Source organism: Rhinoderma darwinii, chromosome 3 (genome assembly GCF_050947455.1).
Source record: "Rhinoderma darwinii isolate aRhiDar2 chromosome 3, aRhiDar2.hap1, whole genome shotgun sequence".
Classification (NCBI taxonomy): domain Eukaryota; kingdom Metazoa; phylum Chordata; class Amphibia; order Anura; family Rhinodermatidae; genus Rhinoderma; species Rhinoderma darwinii.
In genome coordinates, this window is record NC_134689.1 from 208,398,819 (window position 1) to 208,415,428 (window position 16,610).

Sequence of the window (16,610 nt, forward strand, 5' to 3'; positions counted from 1 at the left end):
TTCAAAATCCTGTGTAATAAATTCTTAATATGCCCTTATGGTGGTCAGATCTAGATTTTTCAGAGCCAGAGCTTCAAATCCCCTGCATAGACTGAGATTTAAAAAAAATGTATGTGTTCTATATTTTTTATATGGTGATTTAAACTCTTTTACTCCAACACTGCATGATTCTTCTGGATGTTGGCAGCGCTGTTTTATTCCCAGTTCTTTTACATTTTACCTGCATAGATTGAAAACATAAGCTGGCTGTCTGTAGCCGCCACTAGAGGGAGCTTACTGCATACTGTTATATATTTAACCCCTTTAGGACCGGTCTAATTTGGATAGATTTTTTTAGGGCATCCATCTTTAGATGCTTCGTCTTTTTTCATTGTTTCATTCCACGAGCCGCAACTTTTATTTTAGTTTTTCCTTCGATGTTACTATATGAGGGCTTGTTTTTTGCGCGACAAATTCTATTTTTTAATAGAACCATGTTTAGGGTACATATTGATTAGCTTTTATTGAGGATGGAAAAAACAGCAATTCTATCATTGCTTTTTCTGCGCTTTAAATTTACGCCGTGCAGTATAAATAACATGTTACCTTTTGTGTCATAGGTCAGTGGGATTACAGCAACACCAAATATGTATAATTGTTTTGGGTAATTTTTTTTTACAACTTATTTTTATTTTTTTATGGAACATTTTTCGGGGTTATATATATATATATATTATTACCTATTCATTTTTACGCCATTCAACATGCTGTTAACCGTAACCTTTCTTCATGTTATCACCCCATACAATCACAAAGGACGTGTGCTCTCTGTCACATTTATGGGGGTCTTTTCTTTTCTACGACCGCGATGAGCAGATGCACATGAAATCATCCCCTGCCCCTAATCGGACCATTTACTGACTTCATTACTGATGTTTACCAGAATCTGGTTTGCATGGTTTTTTGGTCTGTTTTGCTCTGGTCAAGATATGTGCAAGTAGACAAAGGCATAAGTGGCCTGTATTAGCTCTGCACATCTTGTACTTTTATTTTTAGGGCATGACCACACATGGCGGAATTCCTCCGCAACTGTCCGCATCGATGCCGCACAGAATCTGCGTTGCAGATTCTGCAGCGGATCTGCACAAAATGTGCAGTACATTGATGCGGACTGGCCGCTGCGGACTGCAGGAAAAGTGCTTCCCTTCTCCCTATCAGTGCAGGATAGAGAGAAGGGACAGCACTTTCCCTAGTGAAAGTAAACGATTTTCATACTTACCGGCCGTTGTCTTGGTGACGCGTCCCTCTTTCGGCATCCAGCCCGACCTCCCTGGATGACGCGCCAGTCCATGTGACCGCTGCAGCCTGTGCTTTGCCTGTGATTGGCTGCAGCCGTCACTTACACTGAAACGTCATCCTGGGAGGCCGGACTGGAGACAGACGAAGGGAGTTCTCGGTAAGTATGAACTTATATGTTTTTTTACAGATACATGTATATTGGGATCGGTAGTCACTGTCCCGGGTGCAGAAACAGTTACTGCCGATCGCTTAACTCTTTCAGCACCCTGGACAGTGACTATTTACTGACGTCTCCTAGCAACGCTCCCGTCATTACGGGAGCCCCATTGACTTCCTCAGTCTGGCTGTAGACCTAGAAATACATAGGTCCAGCCAGAATGAAGAAATGTCAAGTTAAAAAAGCAAGACGCATCCGCAGCACACATGACATGTGCATGACAGCTGCGGACTTCATTGCGGAACTTAGAATCTCCATTGAAGTCAATGGAGAAATTCCGCCATGAGTCCGCCACTGCTCCGCAACAGACAGAGCATGCTGCGGACACCAAATTCCGCTCCGCAGCCTATGCTCCGCAGCGGAATTGTACGCATCGTGTAAACGAACACTGCTAAATTAAAGTGAAAGTCAATGGAGAAACGGCTCCGCTGCGGATTAACGCTGCGGAGTGTCCGCAGCGGAATTTAAGTGGAATTCCGCCATGTGTGAACCCGCCCTTAGGATGTGTTGTGCGTCTCCAACTTTGCCACAAACATGACTTTTTATATATTTTTTTACACAATGTTACACTTTAATGAAGGCACCCATGAGTGTGAAGTGCTTGGTGGCATTTCCACAATGCTCCAGGTGTCTGCTCTCTGCAATATATAGGTATAGGGTATATTATTTTTGATATCTTTTATTTTATAATTGAGGTTTTAGTTTTGCATGTTAAGTGTGAAAATTGTTGAGGCAGCGAAAGGGTTACATTTGTCTATGAAGGAGAATTGGAGCACTGTTTCAGAAAAACGTATGGCTGTATTCACATCACCATCTGTGTTCCGTTGAGGGGTTTCCGTCTGAGGTTTCCGTCGGGTTAATCCCTCAACGGAAAAGCAAACTGAAACCTAAGCTAAGTTTCCCTCACCATTGATCTCAATGGTGACTGAAACCTATCTAATGGTTTCCGTCTGTCACCGTTGTGACGGGGTTCCGTCGTTTTGACAGGATCAATAGCGCAGTCGACACAGACCATTTTCTGCTGTCGGCATCTTTTCGTGACAGACGCTCGCTGAAGGTTGATATCTATGGAAAAGTTGATCTGTCAGGTGCAGTCTTGGAAAGTCATTCATGCCAAATGACATATCTGCATCCCATCAGTTGAAGCCCAGACCAGGCCACCGATCAAGGCAGAGATCGATCGGTGATTTGTCTTATTAATTTATGACGTTGTCGTCCAGTACAGACCAACAGCCGTCGTAAATCCCTAATGTATGACAAGCCTTACCTATAAAGGAAGTATCTGAGATAGTCTGGAGCACAACCCCTCTCAGGCTGCTCTTCCATCCCTCCCTTATGTTTTAGTGTTTAAGTAATAATTTAGGACTATGGTGTACTGACGTGACGTGTATTTTTCCAAGCTGTGCCTAGGCATACTTCGATTTGGCTTTGTAGCCATCTACCTGACTGAACCTTTGGTAAGAGGATTCACAACAGCAGCAGCAGTTCATGTCTTCACATCTCAGCTGAAATACCTCTTGGGAATTAAAACTAAAAGATACAGCGGACCTCTAGCAGTCATCAATGTAAGTTTACGTTTTATGTTCTTTTGATAATGTTATAAAGGGCTGTCTATTTCTGCATCAACCTGACCTGTTACATATTTTTAGGATTATATTCTGCTGACAACAATAGACCGTTATTCCAATGCATTGTAGCTTGTGGAGTATAAATTCCCCCTGGAGTATAATTTTCGATTTGGGATTCGTACTGACCGTGATATGGATAATGACATTAGAGCAGGTTATAATGGTAAATTCAATGGACTATTTAAAACCATGCTCTCCATTATCTAATGCTTAAAATACTTTGCAAAACCGTTTTGTATTCGAACATAATAAAAAAAAAAAAAAGAAAGAAAGAGAAAAGTGGGTTTTTTAAGAATATAAAATTTGCAGAATGGAACTTTAAGCTTATTTCTAGACCAGTCAGAGTCTGGGTGTCTTTAACTTCTCTTTGTCTGTCTCAGAGTTTAATTGCAGTATTGTCCAATATCGCAGCGACCAATATTGCCACCCTGATTGTCGGGATTATATGTATGGTGTTACTGCTGGGTGCTAAGGAAATTAATGATCGATTTAAAAAGAAATTACCAGTTCCAATTCCCATGGAGATAATTGTTGTAAGTACTGGACTTTTATCAAATATTCACGTTGAAGAGGTTTCCTGGAATAGTACAAAAAAAACAAAATAAAAACAAAAGATATCCTCACAGTATGAAATGTATGTTCTGCTTAAAGTCCCCAAAGCAGATCTTGGGGACCGCAGCTACAGGGACTGCACAATCTGTTTACATCCATTGTGTCATTGGATGAGGTGGGATATGTACGTAGAACCCTACGTGCATATACTTTTGTTCTTGGACATGGTGAATGTAAGCAAATGCATTGAAGGGTTAGCCCATGTTAAAGAGGCTGTCACCACATAAGTGCCCTATCTCTTACATAAGGAGATGGGCGCTGTAATGTAGGCAACGGCAGTGTTTTTTATTTAGAAAAACAATCTATTTTCACCAAGTTATGACCTCTTTTAGATTTATGCTAATGACTTTCTTAATGCCCAACTGGTAAGTCACACACAAACGTTACCGAAGTGTCGGGATTGTGAATAGACATCCCGTCCTGGTTGGACGCGATGTCTATTTACTGTCAAGATGCAGTAAAGTTAGTGTGTGTGTAAGTGATTGCACATAGTGATCAACTCAGGATCACTATGTGCTGTGTAAATGAATGGAGAGAAGTGTATGACGCTGATTGGTCACTGATTGGTCAGCGTCATACACTCCTCTGTACAACGCCCACTTGGTCAAAAGTGAAAACACGCCCAGTTGGGCATTAAGAAAGTCATTAGCATAAATCTAAAATCGCTCATAACTTAAATAATCGTTTTTCTAAATAAAAAGCACTGCTGTCACCTACATTATAGCGCCCATCTCATTATGTAGGAGATAGGGCACTTATAATGTGGTGACAGGGCCTCTTTAACTAGTGATGGCTATATACTCAAGTACTATATTCAAGGTCCTCCTTTTTTGTTTGTTTTAAAATAAGTGAATATTTCTGAAACCATTTAAGATATTGTGTGGCCTTGAGATATGCTATAGATTATTTTTTTTTTTTTTTTAAAGAAAACAAAAGTCACATTTCTACCTTGCCATTGTGTTTTGAAGATATGTAAAATATTGTGTGGAATATTTTAATACACATCTATTAGTATGGTTATATATTATATCTGAGTTCTGTATTAAATGTGTGGACCAGCTGAGGTGCCCATGATAAGTTCTCCAACCCATTAAAAGGTTCTTATGCCGTTGTCACAACTCCACAATAGAGATGAGCAAATCGTATGCTCATTCACCAGTCCATAGATTACAATGGGAGAATCAATTTGCCTATATTTTTCTAAATTCCCCAGGAGTGAATTTCAAACCTCTATCGCAAATGCATCCGAACGGCTAACAAATTGCTAATTGATTTTTCAAATCTATACTCGCCAATGCTCCTGCGATGAGCTCAGTAGTGTGGGATATTGATGAACAGTGAGTGTATCCTGCAGCCTTAGACCGCATTCACACGCTGCGTTATTTTATGGAAACACGCAGAATGCACTATTGGTAGTGGTTTCGTCACCTTTTTAATGTCCGCAGCATTTTGTGGTTCAGTAATTTGCCGTGATCACATGCTAAAAATGGGGTTGAATGTGATTAGATGGTAGCGAGAAAACAAATGTATCAATGCAGCCCAGTGCTGTAATATGGAAACACGTAGCCACATTTCTAACATTCCTAAAACTATTGCCAGCACAAAAACAAAAAAGTGCTTCATTTTCTGTTTAAATTGAAAAAAAATGTTTTTAATTATTTCACACTATTATTTTAAGGTAATAATCACAACTGGAGTTTCCGCTGGACTTAATCTTGAAAAGTCCTATGAAGTAAATGTGGTTGGCAATATTCCAACTGGGTAAGAGATTTTACAATTAAAAATGTATTTATCATTGGTTTCTATCTGGGGTGGACAGCTAGCTGACTTTTGGGAGCCACAGTAATGGCTCGCTACTGTTCAGGAGGCCCAACCATGGATACATAGAAGCAAACGTTGCAGCAAATTTCTGAAATCTATTTGTAGTGCTTTACAGCAGACTGTGCCCAAACTATTCCACGATGCAATGTCCATGCCTCAGTGTAGTAATAGCAGTGCCAGCACAGTAATAACATCAACACAGAATAGCTTATACTATTGTGCCACCATACAGAATGATCTATAAAAGTGTGCCTTCACATAGCAGTGACCATAAAATGGCCACTACATCAATAACCACACAAATGTGCGAGTCAGAGTGCCCCCATACTACAACATTCTTAGATCCTCCATGGCCCTACATTGCTCTATACTAAGGGGATGTTTACACAGCTTGTGTGAAGCAGGAAAAGATGAGGCTGATTTCAAGAGAAATCCGCCTCTGTAGCCAGGTGTTTTTTTTAAAGTGTTTTTGTTTTTCAAAGCGTTTTTGCATTGTCTATTGGAAATGTTTAAAAAAAATCTGCTTAAAAAACACCTCAAGAAGTGACATGTCACTTATTTTATTGCGAGGCGTATTTTTTAAACCGCGATGTAAAATGAATTGTACAGCTTTTTACCATTTAAATCAATGGGAAGCTGTTTGCAAGTGTGTTTTGAGATGTGTTTCGGAGCGTAATGCGATTGTTTTATGCTCCGGAAAATAAGCCGAGCGAACATGCCCTAACAGGATCTTACGTTTCTGAAGGTAGTTAGCAGCCCTTTGAATGTTCCTATCTCTCTCTGTATTAATAATTGTTTGTCATGGGGTTGGAGAGTCACGAATCACAGAAAAGAGACCACTAAGACCCACTTGTATACTACAAGTATATAAAATGTCTTTGCATGCTGTAGTATTAACATTACTCTTCACTATAAATAAGGAGCCTAGCCCAAACCCTCAAAAACAGTCCCAGACCATTATCTCTCCTCTCCAAAATTTTACAGTAGGTACTATGTATTCCTGTAGGTATCATTTTCCTGGCATCTGCCAAACTCGGATTCTGAAACTTTTCTGGGGTCTTTTTTTATTTTTTAATTTCTATCTCTTCCCCACTAGAGGAGTGAGAAATTCCGCAACAGGTATGCAGCACTAATCACCCCTTACCCCTAGTCGGATCATCATCATTTGATCAAGAATCTGGGTTGCTGACATTTTTGGTCTTTTTAAACCCTTTTATTTATATTTTTGGTTTAGAAAAGGTGATCTACAGTACAGACACAGATACAATAGAGGAAATGAACAATAGTCTCCACAGGCAAAGCATAAGTCCATGACCATCCGTAATGCATTCAGTATTTTACATGAAAATCTTTCAAAAAGTTGAATAAACCTTAATATCTAGGGCTTCAGAGAAACAATTCTGATTTGTTTTATATATAGGATCAAACATAGTTAGAGATCTGTTGGAGGCATGAGAATACTGTAGAATCATCATAAACAGAAACCCAAAAGAGGGCAACAACTAAAAAAAGCCAACAAACTTAGATATGGGATACAAAAGCACATGGTTAGATTATACTGCATGCAATACACTAAACTCAACACACAGGGCATAGTTAGGAGTATACTTATTTCGTATAGGCTGAGGATAACCAATGTCAGGATTTGTGGAAACCCTGAGCCTTATTTGTATGTTGTTCAAGCATGTGCTCATATTCCTAGCTTATATAAAATTGGTGGTCTTTTAATTATGTAAAGATATGTGCGTGTGGGCATAAGGGGCATGTTTGCACTTTTCACATCTCGAACTTTTATTATTTGGTGGCGCAGCTCAGGCTTAGGGTAGACAATTGTCCACAAACATGACTTTTATAAAAAAAAAAAAAAATAATAATTAATACCCAAACTAACACTTTGATTCAAAATTGCATGAAGGCTCTTATAAATGTAAAGTGCTGGGTGGAATTTTTTCAGTGTGTAAAGTGTCTACTTTCATAAAAATAGCAAGTACCCATGTAGATTGTGCCACGCTGTTCGTTCTAGATAGTGCACTATCTAGAACAGACACTTGAAGATAGTGCCACATGACACCCTCCCCCTGTGGATAGCAACAAATACCCCCCCCCCCCTGCATTGGGGCTCTCTCTAAGAGCGGAATTCCTAGCCAGAGCGTTGCCAATGCTATAACCAGGGATTCCGCTCCAGGCGGATCCCCTGATGTTACTGTCCATATATGGATAGTGACGCCAGGGGCTCCTCCAGGAGTGGAATGCCTGGCCAGAACGTCGGCAACGCTCTGGCCAGAGATTCCGCTCCAGGGGGATCCCCTGACGTCAATGCCCATATAGGGTCAGTGACGTGAGGGGCTCTCTCTAGGGGCGGGATCCTCAGCCAGAGCGTTGCCGGCGCTCTGGCTGGTGATTCCGGCAGTAACGTTAAGGGCTTCCACGGGCTCCGCGCTTAAAGTAGAGTTGTGCCCTGGGAGTCCTCTTGGCCAGGACCTGTTTTTAATGGCCGTCACAAAGATTGATTCCTGATAAACGGCCCTTAAATACTGATTCATTGAGTTCTATGGAGGGCCAGCTGGCTGTGAAAACAGCCAAAAATAGGACATGCCCTATTTTTTGACTGCCAGTACTCCCGCCGTTAAATTTAAAAAAAACAAAACGGCTGTGTGATACATTGTTCTAAAAACGGTTGTGTGAATGTAGCCTAATACCATTATCATCTGATAATGATACTATGTTATAATATGAGCAATAATTACTTTACAGTCATTGCTATCATGATTGATTATATATAACATACACATGCTGCTTTTGTGTTCATATTTTTTTTTTTTTACAAATGCGAGAATGAGAATTTATATCTTGTAGGTTTCGTCCCCTGGACCTCCCAGATGTTAGCCTCTTCTCTGAAGTTTTTGTAGATTCAGTGGCAATAGCAGTTGTTGGATTTTCCATGACTATTTCGATGGCCAAAACATTTGCACTTAAACATGGATATGCAGTTAGTGGAAATCAGGTGGGTAAACAATAAAACTATTAATACTTCTACATTGTCATGCTAGATTCGCACTGCGCACACACACTACACTGGTGAACTGGTCTACAAATCCGCACCAAAATCTGCATGTGTTGAATGCAGATTTCGTTGCAGATACAGTCGCAAATTTCACTCCTCGCGTTGCAATGAGGGAAAATTGGCAGTGAAAATACGCAACGTTTCCACAACATATAGGGCATGATGTTGATTTGAGAGAACTCCCCTCTTTGACACCCAGGTGCCATAATGGGGCATATGGACCAGGGTTTTATCTGGTGGAACATAATCCTTGTAATTGTTTTTATATCAAGAAGCCGGCTTCGTAAGTCTCACTGCTGAGGGTTTGTTACAATGTATTAGAGCGCAACCCTGTGAGCTAAATGCAGCAGCAGACGCATTCATTTCTCTCTCCTGGACAACTTATTCACGTTTTGGCTGAAAATTGTCTTCTGTTCAGGACCGCCCACTGTATATTACGGCAGGCAGTCCTCGTCCTTAAAGCTTCCGCTATAGTATATCTAAAGCTTGGGCATTAACTGGCTGCCCAAGCGATCGGTCACCTGAATGTCCGGTTTCCGGCTGTCAGTGACTGCCGAGGACCGTGGAAAGACTACAAAAGTTTTTTTTCACTACTTCTATCTTCTCGGGTTTCACATACACTGCCTCTATAGGTCCTGGTGATCATGTGACTGGTAGTGGGGGGGGCTGCTGCCGGGTCTAACCAGCCCAGCACTAACAGTGACAATTATCACTATAACAGGGCTGGTTTCCCCTGTAAGATGGGCTACTTTGCAGATGCAGTTATAGGTGGAAAAGTATAGTGTAAAAAAATTTAATTAAATAAGTCACCCAATGGTGTTTTCTGACAATTGAGGGACAGACCATCATAATAAAAGTAAAAAAAAGCAAAAATAAATTAAATAAAAAATACAAAGTCTATTTTAGGGTAAAATTATGACCAGTAATAATTGGCTAAAGTGTTTTGGTTTTTTTACTATTATTTTTTATTTATTTATTTTCAAACTATAAACCTAGAAATTCAGAAAAAGCATAAATTGTGCGTATAAAAATAAGAAAAGAAAGCTGCGTTGTTCTAAAAAAAAACATAGGAAAAATCGCCTCGCTTGCCCAATAAAAAAAGCTACAGCCATTTAACCAATGCGTGCTAAAAGATTGTTAAACCATACCTGGTCCTGCTCAAAATCACCTGGTCCTGAACTGGTCCTAAAGCCACGTACTAGAACTTGTGCATACTATTTGTGGACATTAGTCTTTTTGTACTTTTATTACACATTTTTTACTTTATAACCCCTTCCCCCAAATGGCCCTGAATGTACGTCCTAGCAGGAGAGTCAGGGGGAATATGGAGCAAGCTCACATATTACAGCTGACAACCTGCTGATGAGATGTCATGGCATCCGATGCCCTTATGAAGGCCTCCAGGTCTGCCATGTTTCTCCCTTAAAACCATTATAATATAACATTATTTATCCCACAAAAAACGCCTTTAAACCCCCCCCCCAAAAAAAATTTGAGTTGCTGTTTTTTGGTAACCTATTCTCTTCCAATAAATGGAATAAAAAGTCATATATATAAAGTTAGCATGCATGTCCTTTTTTTTTTTTTTAACCGCACTGGGAACGCCATAAAAACGGAACCCAAATAACAATAGAGAAATTGCTGAGGTTTAACAAGACCTCGTATGGCTATATCAACGGAGCAATAATAAAAATATGGCTCTTGAAAGATGGGGAGGAAAAGACTAAAATGGAAAAACTAAAAATAGCCTGGCCCTGAAAGGGTTAAACTGCTGCAGAATATGATGGTGTCATATAAATTAACAAAACGTTTTTCCTGCTGTTAAAGGCCTTTGGAGCGTAATTCATTTTTTTTAAAAAAATCAATGTTTTATGTAATTTCAAACAAATTTTTAAATTAAGTTTTATGAAAAACTTGTATCCTGTATACATAGAAGCTTTGATGAAACGATACAGCTATATATACAGGATACATAGAAGCTGTATCTTTAAAAAGTAAAAAAACTTTAATCAAACTTATTTTAACCCCTTCTCGCACCCAGACGTGCTATTACGTCCGGGTGCGAGGGGTGATGTTTGGAGCGCGCTCCATATTCTGCGGGTGTCAGCTGTATTTTACAGCGGACACCTGGGACTAACAGCCAGGAGCAGCGATCGCGCTCTTCCTGGCTGTTTAACCCCCCCAGATGCTGCGGTCAATAGCGACCTCAGCTCTGAGGCGTTGAAAAGAGGGGGCGGCCCCCTCCGACAGCTCACCCCCCCCCCCCTCTGCAACGAGATCGAGGGGTGATGATGGTTGTCATGGCAGCCCAGGGGCCTAATGAAGGCCCCCAGGTCTACCTTCACTCTGCCTCTGCTAACCTGCGGCAGGGCTTAACAGAAGCCTGTAAAAATATACAATACAATATTGTGCAATACGTTAGTTTATCTAACGATCGCTGGTTCAAGTCCCCTAAGGTGGCTAATAAATAAATAGTGTAAAAAAAAAAAAAAAAGTTAAAAGTTTTTAATAGTGAAAAATATATATATTAAAAGTTAAAAAAAAAACTTTTTCCCATTCTTCCCCTAATGTAATGTAAAAAATAAACAAAATTGGTATCGCTGCGTCCGTAAAAGTCTGAACTATTATAATGTAGCGTTATTTAGCGTGCACGGTGAACGCCGTAGAAAATTTAAAACTGCAAAATCGCAGTTTTTTGGTCAACTTAGCCCTCAAAAAAAATTTAATAAGTGCTGAAAAGTTCTACGTACCAAAAAAATGGTACCGATAAAAACTACAGCTCGTCCCGCATAAAATATGCCTTCACACGGCTCAAACGGTAAAAAAATGTAAGAAGGTATGGCTCTCAGAATGTGGCGACACTAAACTTTTTTTTTTTTTTTTTTAACAAAAGGTTTTTTTTATCAATAAAAGTAGTAAAATATAAAAAACAACCCTATGTAAATTTGGTCTCGCCGTAATCGTATTGAGCCACAGAATACAGATAAGTTATCGATTTTACCGCACGGAGAAAGCTGTAAAAACGAAACACAAAAAACATTTGAGGAATAGCAGTTTTTTCCAACATCCCAGTACATTATATGGAACTATAACTGGTACCAAAAGAAACTACATCTCCTCCCGCAAGAAATAAGCCCTCACACCACTCTAGTAATGGAAAAATAAAAAAGTTATGGCTCTTGGACTGTGGGAAGTGAAAAACTAAAATGAAAAATCAAAAAATGGCTCAGTCCCGAAGGGGTTAAAAGCTTTCAAATCCTTTAAAACATTGATTAATAAAAATGTAGCTTCCAAGATGTACATGGCCTTTAGGTGTATTAAATCTGACACTGAAATGTTTGCAATTTTCAGGAACTCATTGCACTAGGATTGTGCAATTCTGTTGGCTCTTTCTTTCAAACATTTGCGGTGACTTGCTCAATGTCACGTAGTCTGGTTCAGGAGAGCACTGGGGGCAATACACAGGTATGTGTCATTTATGTTCATGAAACAATCATTTTTTTTGTTTTTGTTTTTTCCTGAGAAAATTACAATTTTACAACGTTTTAATAAAATCGTGTAAACCTCGTTAAATTCTTCTCCTAAAACAAGGACCTAAAAACACACATTTCTCCCAGCACATCCACGCCATCCTCCGCTACAGCGCACGGTGTCACACACTCCTTTGATGCATCAATACAGAGAATGTATGTCAACGTCATTCTCAAAAATAAAAAAAACTGTCCCCAGTCTACCGACACCATTCCCTATTTACTATTACGATTACACTAAAAGTATGTTAGTGACACTGTACAAGGGACATTCTGAGGATTATTGTTTTTTTAACCAGCTAATAAAGGATTTTTAGCCTTATTCCCATGAACATATTACTTGTCCACGTGCTGTCCATTTTAACAACGGACAGCACATTGACCCATTCAAGTCAATGGGGCTGTTCACACGTTGTTTTTATATTCAATGGAGCGTGTGTCTATTGCAAGAAACTCACAGCTATTCTGCTCCGTCTCTGCGGATCCGACTCGCTCATTGAAGTTTATGGGTGCGTGAAAAAAACGGATAGCAAATGGACGACATCCATGTGCTGTCTTTCATGGATCAGCTGATAAAGAAATGCAGAAGAAAAATAAAAGTGAAACCAGGAACTTATTGCAGAGGAGAAAAACGGATGACACATATGGATGGAACCTGTCTTTATTTTAATTTTATTTTTTTGCAAATGCAAAGCAGACAATGGCCTAAGATGGAGTTCGCACTATCTGGGTGGCATCCGATTATAATTTAAGCCATAATGCTCTGCCGGATCCGTCACATGTTGGACACCACCGTCGCCCGACAGACTCCATTGACTTATAATGTAGTGTGTCATGGTTTCTGTCATTTTAATGAGAAGGATAGTGCTACATGCAATGCTATTTTCACCCTCAGATCTGCTAAGACTGTCAGCGGAGCCTATGGTGGCAGGGTCCAGACTGCTCACCTTTCTTCTACCAAATTGAAAACCAAGTATTTGAGTAGTCTCCGATATAAAAGGAAATCTTAACTTGTGGCATTTCACAAGGTTACATTTTGTTTTGGACTGAGGTATCGATCACTTCTGGTTATGAACTAATTACGTAAACGAAAAAAATATCGTTGTTTTCTATTGTTTGTGGTCAGATTATTGTATTACCTAAAATGTATAAAAAGTGTGAAAATGCACAGGCCGAGATGAGGAACAGTATGCACTTATAGAAAGGGCTTTTATTAAATATTGTTTGTGTGGTGGTTTCATTAATAGGTATATACAATTAGATTGCAGGTCTGTTGTCCTCTTTTATGGTGCTGTTGGTCATATTGGTCATTGGATACCTCTTTGAACCGTTGCCACAGGTATGTATATATTGTCTTCTGTTTGTACTAGCACATTGATGACCATAGATCGACTATTTGTGAAACAACAGTACAAATTACAATATTTATCACGTAAAATAGTGCTAACTACTTAAGCTACAATGCACAATAGATAAAAATTGTCTGAAATTAGATTTTGGCTGATGATTGTATAAAAATGTAACACCAATAACCACTGTCTGCTGAAAGTATGATCAGTCATGTTTTGGATCTTTTTGTTGTCTGAGATAATGTATGACCCAATTGTCCGCTTCAGACAAGACCTATTGAATGCAAAGGAGGGGGTTGTCCCGCTCAGAACTCCCCCCTATCAGCCAGAGCCACCGCAAAGAGCAGGTCCCCCTCTGGTGGAACAAGCACATCTGTGAATATGGCCACTCACTCTTGGTTTTTGCTTCCAAATACTGATGCAATATACTGATCAAAATACTGCTGTGTGAAAGGGGCTTTAAACAACCAGCTCATTGATGTGTAATGTTTCATTGACAAATGAAGACTAAAGGTGGCCAGACACATTAGATGTATGTCGGCCAAACTGCCGATTTCGGCCACTGACCATCTAATGTGTATGGTGGCGTCCCGACACTTCCCTATTAAAAACACATGCACGCTCAGCTGATGCCGTAGTCGGGAGGAAGAGTTGTTGGCTGAATGATCGTTTGGCCAATGGTTATCTCAAATGTATGGCCATCTTAACCTGTAAAATTTCTGCTGCACCTTTTTGTGTGAGGGTGAGTTGTTCTTCTTTTTGTATGGCAACCTAAATGGAAAAGGTGATGTATATTTCTATTCTAGACCGCATTAGCAGCTATAGTGATGGTGAATTTAAAAGGAATGTTCAAGCAATTTGCAGATATCCCACATCTTTGGCGAACAAGTAGACTAGAACTGGTGAGTGTGAACATAAATTGGCACGCTTATCGACCTATCACATTGAGCTTTATCAATCTTTCGTGCTGTGGATTAGTGCTGCAATGTATTTATTTTTACAATCTGTTTATAACTGATCTAAGGATAATACAGCATGTTGCTAAATCTGAGATTGTCCGTGCACTTTACATGGATTAATAATCTGAGTATTGAGGTCATTATTTATCTCAGTGGAGGGTTATTATTTAACCGGGATAACATATGTTCATTTTTACTAAACTAACTTGTTGGAAGGACACCTCCCATAAACCAACATTTATTTATGCAGATTGTCATAGGGAGGTGGAGTGGCTCTACAGCACTGGACTGTGAACCAGGAGTCCTGGTTTCAATACCTGCTCCATGTGGCTTTGGGCAAGTCATTTTATCTCCCTTTGCCTCAGGTACTTATATTGTAAGCTCCTTGGTTTCTGCGTTCATTCACATCTACGCTAGGGCTCCGTTCTGACGTTCCGTAGGAGCTTTCTGTCGGAACGCAGCCCTGACAGACACAAACGGAAAGCGTAGGTTTCCGTTTGCATCACCATTCATTTCACATTGAATGTGAGAGATACAAGAATGCAGTCGGTGGAAGGTGAGAGGTGGCAATCCCTGCACTATTTGTGAAGTAAATCAACCCTGCAGAATGTAATCTGAGAGGCTAGGAAAAAACAAAGTGTCAGGAAGCCCTGTTAGGACTGCGCAAAAATGTATCCTTACAAGAAAAGTAAAGCTAACAGCAAACCGAAAGCACTCACTTTAAAATGATGTACATATCAATATTGTTGTCATAATCATACTTGCCGGCATTCAATATTTTATTTTTATTTTAGTCTTTTCAATACTTCAAAAACAACAAAACATTATTCATGCATTTTATACAACTATGCACACCAAACCTACCCCTCTACTGGCTAAGGGGAGAAAAAAAGATGGAATTCAAGTATACCAAAATCAACTTCACAAACTGTAATACGTACTCCTAAAACTATTGCAGTAGTATAGTGTACTTCTGTACTTCCAAAATAGTGTCCGTGCATCCCAATATGTTAAATAATATATCGAAGATGGGGGGCACTCGCTGAACTTAGAGTTGAGGTGCCTGGTAAAACGGGGGGATTTATTCACTTGATAGTAGAGAAGTATTCACAGCACACTGTTCAGAGGTATTTTGCAAAGGTGAGTACTTATAGAATTTTTAATTCATTAGGCAGGTGTGTATGATAACATGCAGAGTAAGCGACATGGTATATCTCCACGTTTCAATCCTACCTTAATCTCCAAGTCGCAGATGGATGCCAGTAGGGAGGGTATGGAAGCGCTATCAGCGTCAGTGGACAAGGTATGTGCAAGGCAGGAGGACTAAATCGTCAAAATATACGGTGTCGCTTACTTTGCATGTTCTCATACACACCTGCCTAATGAATTATAAATACTCCACTTTGCAAAATACCTCTGAAGAGTGTGCGTGAATACTTTTCTACTAGTGCATCCCAATATGATCTGAATTTTACCCCGTTTTTACAAGTTTTATTGAATATGACTCAATATCTCAAAATTTTATACACCAAACTCCTCCATTTGGACATATTTAGTTACCACCACGGTGAGATATAACCTGCGTTCTACAAAAAATGAAATCGCCTTGTGTGTACTAGCGGTGAGATATCCAGCACTTGATTCAGAAATTGTACTCCGAGATGTGCCAGATTTACATGCATTTATATGATAAGTTTAGTCTTTTACTCGTAATAATCATGTTAAAAACCTTTCCTTCTGGAAATTCACAATGAAGTATAAAATATTCTTGTCCTTTTTAGGCAATCTGGGTGGTGTCGTTCTTGGCGTCCGTTTCCCTAGGTCTAGACTATGGTCTACTTGTTGCAGTGGCATTTGCCATTATAACAGTCATCTACCGCACACAAAGGTTTGAGTTTACAGTTTATAGACCCTTTTTTATTTTGTATTTCTTGTTTTAGGATAGTGTGCATGCTGGTGTGTTTTAATCTGTCCAACAAAAGTACTGTTTACATTTGTCAATTATAGCCACATAGGTCTTTTTTTTTTTGTTTTTTTTCAACCGTGCTATGTTCATCAAGCACAACCAAGGGATGGGAGAAAGGGAAGAGGGTATAGGTAAACTTTAGAGATTTGATCCAGAGGAAGGTAAAAATAAATAAAAAATATAAAA

The 16,610-nt window shown here is 39.6% G+C and overlaps 1 protein-coding gene across 3 annotated transcripts in view; it reads left to right on the forward strand.

Moving 5' to 3' along the window:
• SLC26A5 (solute carrier family 26 member 5) overlaps positions 1-16,610 on the forward strand; it is a 47,145-nt gene that overhangs the window by 14,755 nt on the left and 15,780 nt on the right. For all 3 annotated transcript variants that reach the window (XM_075857312.1, XM_075857314.1, XM_075857313.1), the window contains 8 exons: positions 2,896-3,060; positions 3,504-3,656; positions 5,414-5,496; positions 8,413-8,560; positions 11,972-12,085; positions 13,412-13,489; positions 14,306-14,401; positions 16,240-16,346. In XM_075857312.1, coding sequence (XP_075713427.1) covers positions 2,896-3,060; positions 3,504-3,656; positions 5,414-5,496; positions 8,413-8,560; positions 11,972-12,085; positions 13,412-13,489; positions 14,306-14,401; positions 16,240-16,346 — 944 coding nt within the window. The remainder of the gene's footprint in view (positions 1-2,895; positions 3,061-3,503; positions 3,657-5,413; positions 5,497-8,412; positions 8,561-11,971; positions 12,086-13,411; positions 13,490-14,305; positions 14,402-16,239; positions 16,347-16,610) is intronic.